This window comes from Symphalangus syndactylus, chromosome 7 (assembly GCF_028878055.3).
Source record: "Symphalangus syndactylus isolate Jambi chromosome 7, NHGRI_mSymSyn1-v2.1_pri, whole genome shotgun sequence".
NCBI lineage: Eukaryota > Metazoa > Chordata > Mammalia > Primates > Hylobatidae > Symphalangus > Symphalangus syndactylus.
Genome location: NC_072429.2, coordinates 51,119,108 through 51,135,821, shown reverse-complemented (window position 1 = coordinate 51,135,821; position 16,714 = coordinate 51,119,108). Strand labels below are relative to the sequence as shown.

At 41.9% G+C, this 16,714-nt stretch overlaps 1 protein-coding gene and 1 long non-coding RNA gene across 2 annotated transcripts in view; one reads left to right on the top strand and one right to left on the bottom strand.

Annotated features, from left to right (window-relative positions):
• Positions 1-10,426, top strand: part of LOC134737210 (uncharacterized) — a 22,891-nt gene extending 12,465 nt beyond the window's left edge. The window contains exons 3-4 of the long non-coding RNA XR_010121873.1: positions 9,096-9,191; positions 10,318-10,426. This is a non-coding gene — a long non-coding RNA (uncharacterized lncRNA). The remainder of the gene's footprint in view (positions 1-9,095; positions 9,192-10,317) is intronic.
• TCF24 (transcription factor 24) lies at positions 8,864-16,714 on the bottom strand. The gene is made up of 2 exons (XM_055286202.1): positions 16,325-16,714; positions 8,864-9,159 (listed from the first exon to the last, which is right to left on the bottom strand). The coding sequence occupies exons 1-2, from the start codon at positions 16,712-16,714 to the stop codon at positions 9,046-9,048; spliced, it is 504 nt and encodes a 167-aa protein (XP_055142177.1). The 3' UTR covers positions 8,864-9,045.

Sequence of the window (16,714 nt, the reverse complement as noted above, 5' to 3'; positions counted from 1 at the left end):
TCATTTCCTCACCTTCACTAATGATGAGTATTTTTTGTTTGTATCATTGACAGGTGAAATATGTTCTTCCACTGCTTTTTAAATGTGTATTTCTTAATTATGCCTGAACTTGTGTATCTTTTCATAAATATATTGGCTGGTTTCTTTTTTTTTTTTTTTTTCCTGAAACAGATTCTCATTCTATAGCCCAGGCTGGAGCACAGCAGGACAATCTCAGCTCACTGCCACCTCCACCTCCTGGGTTCAAGCGATTCTCCTGCCTCAGCCTGCTGAGTAGCTGGGATTACAGAAGGCTGCCACCATGCATGGCTAATTTTTGTATTATTAGTAGAGACGGGGTTTCACCATGTTGGCCAGGCTGGTCACGAACTCCTGACCTCAAGTGATCCGCCCACCTCAGCCTCCCAAAGTGCTGGGATTACAGGCGTGAGCCACCGTGCCTGGCCCTATTTGGTTTCTTTCTATGAACTGCTGTTTGTTACCATTTGTGGAAGTTTTTCTTTTTTAATTTTTTTGGAGGGGAGAGGGGACAGAGTCTCACTCTGTCGCCTAGGCTGGAGTGCAGTGGCTCGATCTTTGCTCCCATTTGTGCAAGTTTCTACTAAGTTGTTGGTGTTTTGCTTTTTTGAAATCTGAGAACTGATTTTATGTAAAGAGATTTACTGCTTTATCGTGTGTTGTGATTTTTTCCTCTGGCTTGTGTTTTGTCTTTTGACCTTGTCTTTTATTTTGTGAATTTATTTTTATGTAGTCAAAATTAGCCATCTTTCCCTTTAAGGCAGCTTGTGGGTGTTTGTGTCACGCTTCACCTTGCACGTTTAACTCTTCATCGAATGGAGCTAATGAGCCAGGGAAGACACACCTGGCTTGCACTGAGCTGTCTACACGCACTTTCTCAGCTATTATTTCACATCAACTTTGTGAGCTAAGGGGAAGAGGGCAAAAGGCAAGGGAAATGTATTGAGAACAAACCCTATACCAAGTGCTTACCACAGTGAGAGCCCTGCAGCAAAGGACAGTGTTTTCCAACCAAACTAGGGGTGCAAACTCAAGTGCTTTAAGCATCCAGGCACTAACAGAGCAGGTAGTCTAGGACAGGAACCAGGCTCTTGGAGTCATACTGTCTGGGCCTGAATCTGGGCTCTGATTAGCTGGACAACACTGGGCAAGTTTCTCAAGACTCTTTCCTAATCCATTTGCAAAGGTCCAGGAAGGTCCTCAGTATCACCACAGTCATTTTGGTGTGTTCTAAACTATAAGGTCAAATAAGTTGGAATACTGAGCAATTAGGTTGTAAACTGTTGATGCAGATAGTCCATCTCTACTGTATAATTGGGTTAAAATGTCCATACCATGACTGGAATGTGAGGAAAATAACGTAGCTTTATGTCCTGTATCCAACCTCATCTTGTTCTAGAATCCTCACTCCTGAAGAGGAAAACCACCTGCCAAACAGATCCCTTTTGATGTTAGTCTCTGTTCATTATATATTCAGCCAAGTAAAAGATGAAGCGCTATCAATGCTGTTTACACTCAATGGGCTTCCTGCCTGTCCTTCTCCATCGATCCCTAGATGGCTTCAGGGAGCAGTTGTGAATCAAAAGGACATAGAGGGAGGGACTGCAGGCTCCCATGCTGTCTGTCCTCTGGGTCTAGACTGCACTCTGACATAGTGTGTCTGTCACTACCTGGTCCTTCAGGGTCATGCTGGCACCCACTGCTGAGATCCTGCGTCCTGCTTACAATCTCCCCTTTTAGGGGTCCTGTATGCTGCGGCCTCCCGTGTCCTGGCATCCTGGCCTGAGTACTCTCAGCAGCTTGTGACCTGTGGCAGCCTGCGGTGTGGGGCTGCCCTCAGGACCCTCCCTCAGCCATTGCTCATCTTGCCTGCCCAGGGTGTGGCTCTGGGCAGAATCTAGGGCTTTGTTGGGCTTTGTCTAGAGAACTGTGGCAAGGTCAGCCCTTGTCTCCAATTTGTCACTACCCCACACTTCCCTATTCTTCTCAAGGTGGACACCAGTGGAGGTTGACACCTCCACTACCTCTCAGTGCCTTGGCCTCCCTTCCCTGTTAGCACCTTTAGTAAAACTCCATTTATACACCTCCAATCTTGGCGCTTATACATAGAGGGCAGCTTTTGGAACTTAGAATTCCATTTTCTCTCTTCATGAAGTCTGAAATTTAAGTCTATTATCTTGCTTGCTAGGGACTCTCAAAGTTATTTTTGCATTTTCATTTCTTTTTTTTGAGACAGAGTTTTGCTCTCATCACCCAGGCTGGAGGGCAATGGTGCAATCTCCACTTACTGCAACCTCCGCCTCCTGGGTTCAAGCGATTCTCCAGCCTCAGCCTCCCAAGTAGCTGGAATTATAGGCACCCGCCACCACGCCCAGCTAATTTTTGTATTTTTAGTGGAGATGGGGTTTCACCATGTTGGCCAGGCTGGTTTCGAACTCCTGACCTCAGGAGATCCACCACCTCGGCCTCCCAAAGTACTGGGATTACAGGCATGAGCCACTGCGCCCAGTCTATTTTTGCATTTTCAAAGGCGTACAGTGACTTCATTCTAGGAGGAATCTGCCCTTAACCAAGAGGCCCTTAAGTCAATGAGTTAGAGAGGCTGAAGGCCACAGATCAGTTTAGTAATGAAAAATATATTATCTCCTCCCTTCTCTAAACTGCTGCATGCCCTAAGGATATTTACTAATGTGAGAGTCCCTAACTCAGCTGGGTGCGGTGGCTCACGCCTGTAATACCAGCACTTTGGGAGGCCCAAGTATGTGGATCACTTGAGGTCAGGAGTTCGAGACCAGCCTGGCCAATATGGTGAAACCCCGTCTCTACTAATAATACAAAAATTAGCCAGGTTTGGTGGCACGTGCCTGTAATCCCAGTACTCAGGAGGCTGAGGCAGGAGAATCACTTTAACCTGGGAGGCAGAGGTTGCAGTGAGTCCAGATTGTGCCACTGCACTTCAGCCTGGGTGACAGAGTAAAACTGTTTCTAAAACAAACAAACAAATAAAAAGTCCCCAACTCATCGCCTATTAAGAAGTAGAAGCTAGGTCTTTTGGTAGGATCTATTTCTTCTTCAACCTCTTCTTACCTCCCCTTTACCCCTTCCTCAAGTTTGATTAAACCTCCATCTTGAAAAATAATGGGAGGCTGAGGCAGGAGAATGGCGTGAACCTGGGAGGCAGAGCTTGCAGTGAGCCGAGATCAAGCCACTGCACTCCAGCCTGGGCAACAGAGCGAGACTACGTCTCAAAAAAAAAAAAGAAAGAAAAATAAGCTCTTAACTCCCACCACTGAACCATACTGTCCATTCCTGCAAGAAGCTCTATTTCTTGTCAACAAAGAAAAGGAATGTGCTAATGTAAGCAAAGTGTGTATCCCTAGAGTGGCCACAAGTCTGGGTGGGCTCACATAGGTTAGGGGAAGAGGAGAGACCAGTAGTCATTGCTTATGGCAAGTTTTCTGTCTTCTGTTAAGCCATCTCCACTACCACCAACACCCTAGACATTGTCCAGTGTCCAGTCTCTGGCGCTGACTGGCTGGAGAGGAAAACAGACCACCTGGGCCCAGTCTTCATCACACCAGGTGTGGCTGCTCTCTGGCCCTCTCAGACCGAGTGTGGCTCAGCACTGGCAGCTTTAGTTGTTCTGATCTGGTTCTAAAGTCAGGTCTCCTCTTTGAGACAGTCTCTCCTATGTGTCCCTATAACCACACACCTATAGCAGGACTGGACACTTCTGGAACTGGCCTCTTCTTTCTAAATGGGGGATCTGAAAATAGCTTCGCACCTTTCCTCCTCTCTTGACTCGCCTGCCTCTGCCATTGCATACCATTATTTTTACTTGATTGTAGCCCATATTTCAAGATGACTCTGGTACAGGGTCTTATGGCCGCAAGGTGGTACAGATGTTCTACACACAGAGTAGGGACAATCTTGCATAGGCCTACTTTTTAAAAATACAGCTTAATTAATTTTTTTTTTTTTTCCTGAGACAGGGTCTTACTGTCTCCTAGGCTGGAGTGCAGTGGCACAATGATGGCTCACTGCAGCCTCCACCTTGTGGGCTCAAGCAATCCTCCTACCTTAGTCTCCTGAGTAGCTGGGACCACAGGCACACGCCACCATTCCCGGCTAATTTTTTAATTTTTTTGTAGATATGGGTTCTCACTACATTGCCCAGGCTGGTCTTGAACTCCTGGCCTCAAGTGATCCTTCCGTCTCAGCCTCCCAAAGTGCTGGGATTACAGGCATAAGCCACTGCACCTGGCCTTAAAAAATTTTTTGTTCCACATCATATATCCATCTACATAAACAATTAAGCTACTTTGGCCAGGTGCAGTGGTTCACGCCTGTAATCCCAGCACTTTGGGAGGCTGAGGCGAGCAGATCACTTGAGGTCAGGAGTTCGAGACCAGTCTGGCCAACATGGTGAAACCCTATCTCTACTAAAAACACAAAAATTAGCTGGGTATGGTGGCGGGTGCCTGTAGTCCCAGCCACTCAGGAGGCTGAAGCAAAAGAATCGCTTGACCCCAGGAGGTGGAGGTTGCAATGAGCCAAGATGGTGCCACTGCATTCCTGCCTGGGCAACAGAGGGAATTCGGTCTCAAAAAACAAAACAAACAAACAACAACAACAACAAAAAAATGGAATTAAGCTACCTTAGTAATAGCACACATTTAACATTTTTAAGTTAGTGATTTCAGAGTCTATCTGAAAATAAAAATGGTTAAAATAAATTTTTCTTTGGATATCACATTGCTTGAAATGGCCCCCAGTTTCTAATGGCTAAAAAAAATGAAGATGAGTGATTAAAGTTCATCCCTAGGACATACTTCTTGGCCCTGGGAGGGCAGGAATGCATGAGATTCTTTAGTAACATTCATATGCACAAGAAATGACTACTGACATAATCTTTAATAGTTAGGATTATTCTTCAGTTTATTATTTAAAAACTTATGACAGCTAAAATGCTAAGGTATAATTTATAATGAAAGCATTTGAGTGATTGAGGTATATTTCACTGAGCTGGTTTGTCTTATGAGTTGAAATTAAGACTTGTATAAACATAAAAAGAGAAACCTTTCCCAGGTTTATGTAGTTAGGTAAGAATACTTAATGTCCCTCATTCCCAACTGTGCTGCAGTGCCATCTGTGCAGTGCTCAGAGTCTATAGGCAGCAAATCTACAGGATTTAAGCAACATTTATTTTTCAGTACAACAGCTGCATATAAGACCACCAGCTAGCATTACATAACAAAAGTACATATTATCTTTGAGATACACAGCTTTACAGTATTTTCCTAGTGCTTTTAAAATTTTACAATCTTAGCTTTTGAGTTCTTTTAAAATGACAACGGAAACAAAATGAAAAAATCCAAAGTGCATGTTATCAGAGAAAAACAGCAATACTACACTGTGTCTTACATCATCTGGGAAATCAGGTATCAATCACATCCTTCAGCCATAATAGGCTGGAGTGCAGTGGCATGATTATGGTTCACTGCAGCCTCAATCTCCCAGGCTCAGGCAATCTTCTCACCTCAGCCTCCTGAGTAGCTGGCACTACAGGCACACACACCAAGCCCTGCTTTTTTTTTTTGTATTTTTAGTAGAGAAGGAAAGGGTTTCACCATGTTGCCCAAGCTGGTCTCGAACTTCTGACTTCAAGTTATCCTCCCACCCTGGCTTCCTAAAGTGCTGGGATTACAGGCATGAGCCACCTCGCCTGGCCACCAGCAATGATTTTAAAAAACTTGGCCGGACGCGGTGGCTGATGCCTGTAATCCCAGCACTTTGGGAGGCTGAGGTGGGTGGATCACAAGGTCAGGAGATCAAGACCATCCTGGCTAACATGGTGAAACCCCATCTCTACTAAAAATACAAAAAAATTAGCTGGGCGTGGTTGCGGGCACCTGTAGTCCCAGCTACTTGGGAGGCTGAGGCAGGAGAATGGCGTGAACCCGGGAGGCGGAGCTTGCAGTGAGCTGAGATCGTGCCACCGCACTCCAGCCTGGGCGACAGAGCAAGACTCTGTCTCAAAAAAAAAAACAAAACAAAAAACAAACAAAAAACTCATTAATTTGTCACCAGGTTAAGAAAGAATCTGCTAGTGCTAGAGGAGTCAAAGTTCATAGCTTTTCAAATAAAATACACAATTGATATAGTTTGCAGTAACCCACACATAGTAAGAAAAGAGCATTTAGATTAAGCCATCTCTCAAAATATCTAATATATAAATTGAGATCAGAAGCAGTCTGATTTGTGGTTTCTTCTCCCCGCCAGCTAATAAGAACAATACAATTATACATAGAGCCAACAAGCCACTTGTCTTATAATGTCATGATAACAAATACAAATCATGTGTTCATTTCTAAGTGAATCATGTTGGCCACTGTAAAGAGATGTTTTGTGTGTTAATACAAAAAATAGATTATTTCCTCAGTGGTGGCTCGTGCCTGTAATCCCAGCTGTTTGGGAGGCTGAGGTGGGTGGATCACTTGAGGCCAGGAGTTTGAGAACAGCCTGGACAACATGGCAAAACCCCATCTCTACCCAAAATACAAAAATTAGCTGGGCATGGTGGCGCGCCTCTGTAATCCCAGCTACTCGGGAGGCTGAGGCAGGAGAATCGCTTGAACCTGGGAGGTGGAGGTTGAAGTAAGCCGGGATCTCGCCGCTGCACTTCAGCCTGGGCAGCACAGTGAGATTCCATCTCGAAAAACAACAGAGGCTGGGCGCCATGGCTTGCGCTTGTAATCCCAGCACTTTGGGAGGCCGAGGCAGGTGGATCACTTGAAGTCAGGAGTTCAAGACCAGCCCGGCCAACATGGTGAAACCCTGTCTCCTTCTAAAAATACAAAACTTAGGTGGGCATGGTGGTACATGCCTGTAGTCCCACTTACTCAGGAGGCTGAGACACGAGAATCGCCTGAACCCAAGAGGTGGAGGTTGCAGTGAGTGGAGATTGTGCCACTGTACTCTAGCCTGAAAAACAGAGGGAGACTCTGTCTCAAAAAAAAAAAAAAAAAAAAAAGACAGCATGGTAAAAAAGAAGCTAACATCAAGTAGGTATCTATCATCTAAAAAGATTTTCAAAAGTAGCTTCAGTGTTTGTTAAATATCCAAAGAGAGAAACGCAAATTTAACGACTAATTTTCAAATTAGTACTTTATTTTTATAATACCTCTTATCGTGACCATTCACCATTAAAGCATTAAAACAGCACGCTCCTTTGAATCTTTGAGTGAAAATATGCAATTTCTCCTCTGTAATTTTCCAACATACCAAAATCTACCACCATAGCTAGCAATTTAATAAAATGTTACAAAAATCTGTAACAAATACACTTCTTTGGCATTAACACAACTTGTAACTGGATGAGAAGAATTAAAAAGTAATACCATCAAAGGCAAAGCTCTACTAACTGTTTAACAAGATGACTTAGAAGTCTAATTATTCGCTGGGCGCGGTGGCTCACGCCTGTAATCCCAGCACTTTGGGAGGCCGAGGCGGGCAGATCACAAGGTCAGGAGATCGAGACCATCCTGGCTAACACGGTGAAACCCCGTCTCTACTAAAAATACAAAAAATTAGCCGGGCGAGGTGGCGGGTGCCTGTAGTCCCAGCTACGCGGGAGGCTGAGGCAGGAGAATGGCGTGAACCCCGGGGGGCGGAGCCTGCAGTGAGCCGAGATCGCGCCACTGCACTCCAGCCTGGGTGAAAGAGCGAGACTCCGTCTCAAAAAAAAAAAAAAAAAATAAGTCTAATTATTCAACACAGTTTTTTCCCCAGTTAAACGCTTTAAAAACTAGCCAAACTAATAAATCTTAAGAATTATTAGCAAGAAAATAATTTTTCTGAAATTCTTGCTGTTAAATTTAGTGTTTACAATTCAGTTTGAGGTAACTTTAAAGAAGTTCTGATTTCATTCCTTAGGATAAAGATTCTTTTTAGCACTTCTTATGTCAATAACTTATAATAGTGAATGGCTGAATCCAAATCTCATTTTACTTTTTATTTCTTTCCATGAGTAGGTAAATATGTTTACAAATATTTAAATATGCAACTACTTTTCTACATATTAATATGTATAGAACCTTTATTATATATCTTTCTTGCAAAAAGATATGCTTCTGTCACATTATGAGTATATTCACATTAAAACAATAAAACTGGGCCAGGCACAGTGGCTCTTGCCTATAATCCCAACACTTTGGTAGGTGAGGCGGGAGGATTTTTTGAGCCAGGATTTCAAGAGTAGCCTAGGCGACACAGTGAGACTCCATCTCTACAAAAAAATAAAAGAATTAGCCAGGTGTGGTGACATGCACCTACATTGTGAACTCTGCTGTCCGCTGACACCTGGTCTCCTGTTCACACTGGACTGCAGGGATTCCCAGTGCCTTCCACAAGTTGCAAACACTGTAAGATACAGAATATCCCTCTAGGAAGGTGACCAAGCCCTGTCCTCTGAGCAAACCATTTCTAATACTCCAAGCAAGTTTTCTAAGAGGGAAAAATAACTACTTATTGAATTTATTGCATCATCATATTACTGCAACAGTTTTCTTCAATTGAAATGGCGTCTTAGACCAACTTAAGCACAGTATGGTTTTCACAAAAATGGAATACTGGCATATTATAAACACAGATTTTTATCTTTTTAAACTAGGAAGACTGCACCAATAGATATGAACTTTTCTGTTTGTAATAGATACACTATAGCAATATCTATATTGCATTCTTTAGCTATATGCACAATTGTTTGCATTCATGTGACTTCTTTTTTCTAATAATTTCTCTTGCACTATATAGTAGTGACTCTCACACTGAACAGATAAGCTGTGTGTTTTATATAACACTGATTATTTCATTCCACATTTAGACAGATAAACCCGAACATCCAACTATGGGTTCACATGTAAACTTTCAGAAATTTTGTTATGTCTCATATAATAAATATAGAATTATGTCACAGTATTTAAAAACAATAGCCACCACTTCTACCAGCCTCCATCAGGGGAGAGCCTAAGGCTGTGAGTCTGTTGGAGTGTTGTCATGATTTGCTTTTTCTCCAGAAACAGAATGCTTCAGAAATTGACCAGTAGCACCGATGTACAATCTTGATCGCATGGGCCATTTCTGAAAAAGATTATTTCAGCAAGAATTCAAAAGTTAGTATCTATGACATATATTAACATGGTCTACAATGTTAAAGATTGCAAATAGCCCAATGCAAATGCAATATTATGTAGCTAATAACAATTATAAGTATGAAGTATAAGAAACAACATGAAAAAATGTTTATTAATGCTAACAGTAAAAAACAAAAATATACTCAGACTTTGATTAACATTTTAGAAGTAATATGTGTGCTTATGGACAAGAACTGCAAGAAATCATGAAAAATAAATATAGTTAAAGTGTAGAAAAATATATCTGCCCATAATGTTTTAATTTTAAACTAAACCTAAAGCAAAATTAAGCCTAAAACTAGATCCTTGGCTTTAAAAATATTTTTAAACGTTCCAATTTTAGTATATGTGCTGCCGAAGTGAGCAGTATATTTTAAAAAGTTCTATGTGGTATTATGTGTCTATACGTGTCAAAGGACCACAGTGAAAAGTGTCAACTATCTATGCATTTTTTTTTTTTTTTTTTTGAGACGGAGTCTCGCTCTGTCACCCAGGCTGGAGTGCAGTGGCACGATCTCGGTTCGCTGCAACCTCCATCTCCTGGGTTCAAGCGATTCTCCTGCCTCAGCCTCCTGAGTAGCTAGGATTATAGGCGCATACCACCACGCCTGGCTAATTTTTGTATTTTTAGTAGAGACAGGGTTTTACCACATTGGCCAGGTCGGTCTTGAACTCCTGACCTCAAGTGATCCACCCGCCTCAGCCTCCCAAAGTGCTGGGATTACAGGCGTGAGCCACCAAGCCCAGCCCCATCTATGCATCTTATCTAGCCAAAAAACGATATCTAGAAGTCATAAATATTAGACTATTTGGTATGATACTAAGAGAACATCCTGATTAAATGTCTGTATGTATTGACATCATCTAGCTCTAACCTTTTGGTAATCATGACATTTGAATTACTGATGGTGATTTTTCTAAATTCATCTTTATGATGGGCAATCTCTCAAACAATATAATTTATTGCCAGACAGACACAATGATGAAAAAGCATATTATATGAGTAGTTCTTTCAGAATAAAACTCTTTTGGGAGGGAGGCAGGTGTCATATAATCAGTTAAGTTCTAAGATCCTTAGAATACTACTTTTGTTTTTTTAATACAGAGAAGGACTGAAAAAAAAAATACAACTCCTAAAGGTCAGCAATCTGGTCCCACACTCTCCAGGGAGCAAGTGCTGCCTTATGTAAGCAGGTTACCTATCTTCATCAGCGAACACACACAGGCCAACTGCTAGTTACATAGCACCATAAAATGTTTTTAAATGCCTGGCAGATAATCCACAGTGCTCAAATAGAGGTACAACTATTAACATGCCAAAGAACATTAAGAGTTCTGGGTTCGCAACCCAAGTTGCTAATATTAGACTCACCCAGAAAACTTTAAATAAATACTGATGGCAAAGTCACACCCCAGACCAATTAAGTCAGAATGGACTATTACTTCTGTTACAGAATTAATAGAATGTAAGCAGAGTTAGATCTTAGATGGAATAATATAAACTCTCATTGCATTTATGAGCACAGTTATTTTCACCTAAACTGGGACTCCAAATGTAAAACATAGCCATAAAGAATAAGTGGGCATGTGATACTATCTGGAAAGTTTTGTTCTGTGGCAACCAACCAAAGTCCTAATTTTTATTTTTTAAATTTATTTTATTATTATTATTTTTTTATGAGACAGGGTCTCATTCTGCTGCACAGGCTGGAGTGGTAGTGGTGTGATCATGGCTCACTGCAGCTTAAACCTGCTGGGTTCATGCAATCTTCCTGCCTCAGCTTCCTGAGTTAGGACTACAGGTGCGTGCTATGACGCCAGGCTAATTAAAGACTTGGTCTTTTGTTTGTTTGTTTGTTTGTTTTTTGCAAAGGCAGAATCTCACTATGTTGCTTTGAGTTCAAGGGTGGTCTTGAACTCCTGGGCTCAAGTGATCCTCCTGCCTCAGCCTCCCAAAGTGCTGGGATTACAGGTGTGAGGCACCATGCCTGGACTCAAATTTTAAAAATAATACATATTCATTCCTATACATTCTAGGTGTATCATTGTCAGTGGTCCTGTTCCTGGGATCTTTGCCAAAGATAAACTAATGTGTTTTTTATTTTTATTTTTTTTGAGACGGAGTCTTGCTCTGTCACCCAGGCCGAAGTGCAGTGGCAGATCTTGGCTCACTGCAACCTCCGCCTCCTGGGTTCAAGTGATTCTCCTGCCTAAGCCTCCCAAGTAGCTGGGATTACAGGCATGTGCCACCACGCCCAGCTAATTTTTGTATTTTTAGTAGAGATGGGGTTTTGCCATGTTGGCCAGGCTGGTCTCGAACTCCTGACCTCAAGTGATCCGCCCTCCTCAGCCTTCCAAAGTGCTGGGATTACAGTGTAAGCCACCATGCCCAGACAAACTAATGTTTTAGAAACTGGAGTGAGGTTTATCTGATATATCAAGATCTGGCATTGTTATATCAGATTAAAGTCCTTCATTATACTGAAGACCCCAGTGCTGTAGTGTTACAGACTGAATGTTTGTGTCCCTCCAAAATGCACATGTTGAAGCTCTTACCTCCAAGGTGATGGGATTTAGAGACCAGGCCTTTGGGAGGTAAAAAGAGTTAGATTAGCTCATGAGGGACTACTACCCATTTAAGAAGAGGAAAATCGGGCCGGGCGCAGTGCTCATGCCTGTAAGCCCAGCACTTTAGGAGACTGAGGCGGGCAGATTACAAGGTCAAGAGATCAAGACCATCCTGGGCAACATGGGAATCGCTTCAACTCAGGAGGCGGAGGTTGCAGTGAGTCCAGATCGCACCACTACACTCCAGCCTGACGACACAGCAAGACTCCATCTCAAAAAAAAAAAAAAAAAAAAAAAAAAGGCTGGATGCAGTGGCTCACGTAATCCCAGTACTTTGGGAGGCCCAGGTAGGTGGATCACCTGAGGTCAGGAATTCAAAACCAGCCTGGCCAACATGGTGAAACCCTGTCTCTACCAAAAATACAAATATTAGCTGGGTATGGTGGTGGGTGTCTGTAATCCCAGCTACTTGGGAGGCTGAGGCAGAAGAATCGCTTGAACCCAGGAGGCGGAGGTTGCAGTGAGCCGAGATCACGCCACTGCACTCCAGCTTAGGCAATAAGAGTGAAACTCCATCTCAAAAAAAAAAAAAAAAAAAGGAATCTCTCTCTCTCTCTCAGTGTACGTGTAGAGGCCAAGTGAGAACACAGAGAGAAGTGGGCCATCTACAAGCTAGCAAGATAGCCCTTGCGAGGAACTAAACCCTGCATCTTGATGTTGGATTTTCCAGTCTCCAGACTGCGGGAAAGTAAATTTCTGTTGTTTAAAAGAGCCAGTCTGTGGTATTTTGTTATGGCAGCCTGAGCAGACTAATACACATAGTGAATAGTGTAGTACAGATATCAACTTTAAGTGCAGAATTTGTGGCTACATTATATACCAGTGCTTTGAAACCTTTTACCTGCCCAATTTTCATAAGCATAAAAATCTCATGCTCAAATGTCAAATGTAAATTGAGAATTATATGAACTAAATACACTTGAAAGCAAATAAAATTAAAATACTACTGAATGCTCTACTGGTGGTCCTCTTACATGCTATCCAGGTCCCACTGTGTTAAGAATTGCTAAAAAAAAAAAAAAAAAAAGAATTGCTCTAAATCATTCAGCCAAGTGTGGAGACAAATGAAGGCGTCTATTTCTTTCATCCTTGCTAGGATACAATTAACGAAGCAAACCTAAAACTGTATATGTGGAATTTTGCCTCCTTTTTCATAGATTAATAAAATAAATGTTCTTTTTTAAGAATGTTGTGTCCTTGATTTTCAAAAAGGCTTGTAATGATTTTATTGAACTTAATTTAATGTAGACACACAGTTTTAAGAGTCTGAAATTAAAATGTACATAGAATATTGGTTAGGTTGCATGTCATCACGATGCCAAAAAAGCCAGTTGACTGATTTACATTTTCTTTTCAACAGTTTGTTTCAGGATTGTGCAGATTAACACAATCCTTACTTAGCTCTACTTTCCCTAATAGGGTATCTTTAAAACCATTTACTGTAGTTTCATTAAGCTTAGAAAATTTAGCAAACATAATTAACTAGAACTGAACCTGAAACTGAAGACCTTAAAAATCTCAGCTCTTGGGAGGCTGAGGTGGGTGGATCATGAGGTCAGGAGATCGAGACCATCCTGGCCAATGTGGTGAAACTCTGTGTCTATTAAATACAAAAATTAGCCAGGTGTGGTGGCGCACACCTATAGTCCCAGCTACTCGGGAGGCTGAGGCAGGGGAATCACTTGAACCTGGGAGGCGGAGGTTGCAGTGAGCTGAGATCGCACCACTGCACTCCAGCTTGGGTGACAGAGAGAGACTCCATCTCAAAAAACAACAACAACAAAAAAAGCACTTAATTAAGTGACTCAAAAGTAACAAAACCCTGTTATCTATTTTTTTCAATTATTGTTTACCTATCATAGACAATGATTATTAAATAAGGGGCACGATAATAAAGTCATCTGTGTTTTTCTGCCAATGTAGAGATCTGAAATACATTCCTGTTTCTTAGAGAATCACTGCCTTTTGGGCAGCTGATGCTGATGGAAATAAATTGCTCATACCCCACAGGGATTAAAAACTGCCATTTCAGGCTATGCACCAGGTTCCCAGTCTCTTAAACTTCCAGTTTCATTTGAGATGTTTGTTTTCTCTTTTGAGACAGGGTCTTGCTCAGTTGCCCAGGCATGCAGTGGTGCAATGTAGCCGCAATCTCTTGGGCTCAAGCAGTCCTCTCGCATAAGCCTCCCCAGTAGCTGGGACTACAGGTGCACACACCACAGTCACCTAATTTTTAAGATTCTTAGTAGAGAGGAAGTCTTGCTATGAAATGCTCTTAAAGTAAATCCCCAACAGTGGTAATGTACTAACAATACTGATAATAAGGACTGATGATTCAAAATAATGGCCTTGAAATATTTGTTAAAAAGCTTTGATCATCAGGGTAAGACCTAACACTATGTTGTAAGGCAGAAAAATGAAGTCATTTTAGAACACTTTTACAAAACAATAGTTTATAATGAGCCTTTAGTTGACCATAAAAGTATAAATAGTTAGGATATTTTAATTTCTTTCACATTAATCAAAGGTAGACAATGTTTAAACATTTTGGTAGTGTCTGTAAAATAATGTGTTAACAGTTAACAGGCGGTTTCAATTATGTACATAACATCTCTTTCCTCTGAACTTCCGTAGCACATAATTATAGTTCTTTTATGGAAAATATAACATTCTCCCTTCCAACACTGTTATTTGTTTCTTTGTCTTTGTCTCAATAATATGTTCATATAGGAAAGGGACTGAGTCTTATTAATTGTGTTCACTCCCCTAAAATAGTGCTTTGCACATAGTAGGAATTCAATAAATGTTTGATTTTAAAACATGCTTGATTTTAGTCACTTGTTCAAGCAACATTAATTTCATTAAAAAAAATCTTTGGCTTTGTATCATTATCTCTAGAGTTGTCTTTTAAAATAAAAACAATCAATATTTACAAATAAAAAGTTATGATTACAAAAACATTTGGTACATGAATCAAGTGCAAGAAGACGCTTGCTATGCTTATTGTTACATGGAAATGCCGCTTCTAACATTATTCATTCAAAAAAAGCATTCCAAGAAAATAAGTTGAAAAGCATCTTGACTTCTCATTCTGAATTATATCTCCCATAAAGTATTTAACAGATGCTCTTCGTATTACAATCTACTTAACGTTAAAATAAACTTCCTTAGAGTATATGGCAAATGTCAAGTCAAAAGAAATTTAATATTAATGGTATATTCGAATAGCAATCTAATGAACACGGTAATACAAAACCCCTTAATAATGACTTTTCTGCTGAGATTATAAAACTTACAAATGAAATAAGGTCTATCGTAATTATAAATAATATTTCATGTCTTCATATTTAATATTGAAATCATTTAAGTCTATCATTATGATTATATTTGCAGAGTAAATTTTGTTAAACCTTACCACAGAATTGTAAGTTCAGTTAATATCAGAGGGTGTGCTTTACCATATTAAATAATTTATTGAACACTGATATACTTAAAGCTAAGTCTTAATTCTTAACTTTGCATTTGTGTGTGTGTGTGTGCACGCGCATGTAGCCAAATATTTCAGGGTGGTGGAGCCAAAACTGAAAATTTAGGTTTAGCAAGTAATGAGATGATGCATTTGGAACAGAAAAATCAGCGTAAGGTTTCAAAACAATCAAATCTAGAAGAGGAGGATGATGCAAAAACTGAATACTGCAATAGGTAACGAAGCATAATCATATATACCATGTTAAGTGAAAACTGTGACCATTTTACCAATATTTAAAGAAATTACGCAAAATGGATTCTCTTGTCTAATTTTGTACATTACAGACTTTGAATTTAGTAATCAATTCACTCAACATACATGCCAATCTATTACGAACGTATTTAAAAACACTGTAGTTTTTTCTAACACTTTTGGTAGCTGTCAAGTCTATGATATTTAACCTTTATTTAAACGGACTTAAATTTTACTCCATAGAGATGCAGAATGGTCTCATTTGTTCTTATTAGTTTTACCAAAAAATTTCAACAGTGTTTTCCTAGAATCACTTAGGGCCATTACTCCAGCGAAATCTTTCAAATATCCCATAAAAATCAATGAAAGCGTAATTATGTAAATAAAAGATGCTTAAAAACTCTCAGAGGGTCATACATACAACTCAGATATTAAACATTATCAGGATGTGCAACCAAGCCCCCATTTCTCACCTTGGAAGGCACACAAATCCTACGGAGGCATCCTGTAAGGGGCCTGCGAGACTCTACTCAAGCCACCCCGGCTTTAAACGCCTCACCAGCCACCTGTGAACCGCGAAGGAGCAGGCTCTCGCGGCGGGGACCTTGCCACCAGTACCCTCGCGGGCCGAGGTCGTTCTCCCGGTCGGCTTCCCGCCTCACCCGAAAAGGAATGAGAACATCTACCCAAGACCGTGACTGGCAGGGCAGATCAAGGTGTCCTGGTCTCGGCCCCAGCCCCGCGGTGCGCCACGCCCGCTTACCTTGACCGGGTGCAGGTAGCCATCGCCGCGCAGGGCGCCCAACCCGGGGTCCGCCGGCGCCTCGGCGTCGTCCTGCAGGCTGCGGGTGAGGTGCGCGATGTAGGTGGTGGCCAGCAGCAGCACGTCCAGCTTGGACAGCTTGGTGTCGGGCGGCACGGACGGCAGCGTGCGCTGCAGCTCCAGGAAAGCGTGCCGCAGGGTCTGCACCCGGCTGCGCTCCCGCGCCGCATTCGCCGCCGCCGGCCGCCCGCTCCCGGAACGCGAGCCGCCCCCGGGGCCTGCCGGTCCCGGCTCAGTCCGCCCGGGACTCGAGTCGCGGATGGCGGCGGCCAGGGGCGCGGGCTCGGCGCTGGCGCGGAGGGGGCTGCCAGCTGGGCGGCCGCGGTCCAT

Bases quoted from the DNA above. Each gene is read 5' to 3' on its own strand.
- TCF24 (XM_055286202.1), bottom strand. From the start codon at position 16,714: ATGGACCGCGGCCGCCCAGCTGGCAGCCCCCTCCGCGCCAGCGCCGAG. The intron at 9,160-16,324 runs GTAAGCGGGCGT...AATCTTTTTCAG, and splicing joins GCTACCTGCACCCGGTCAAG to AAATGGCCCATGCGATCAAG.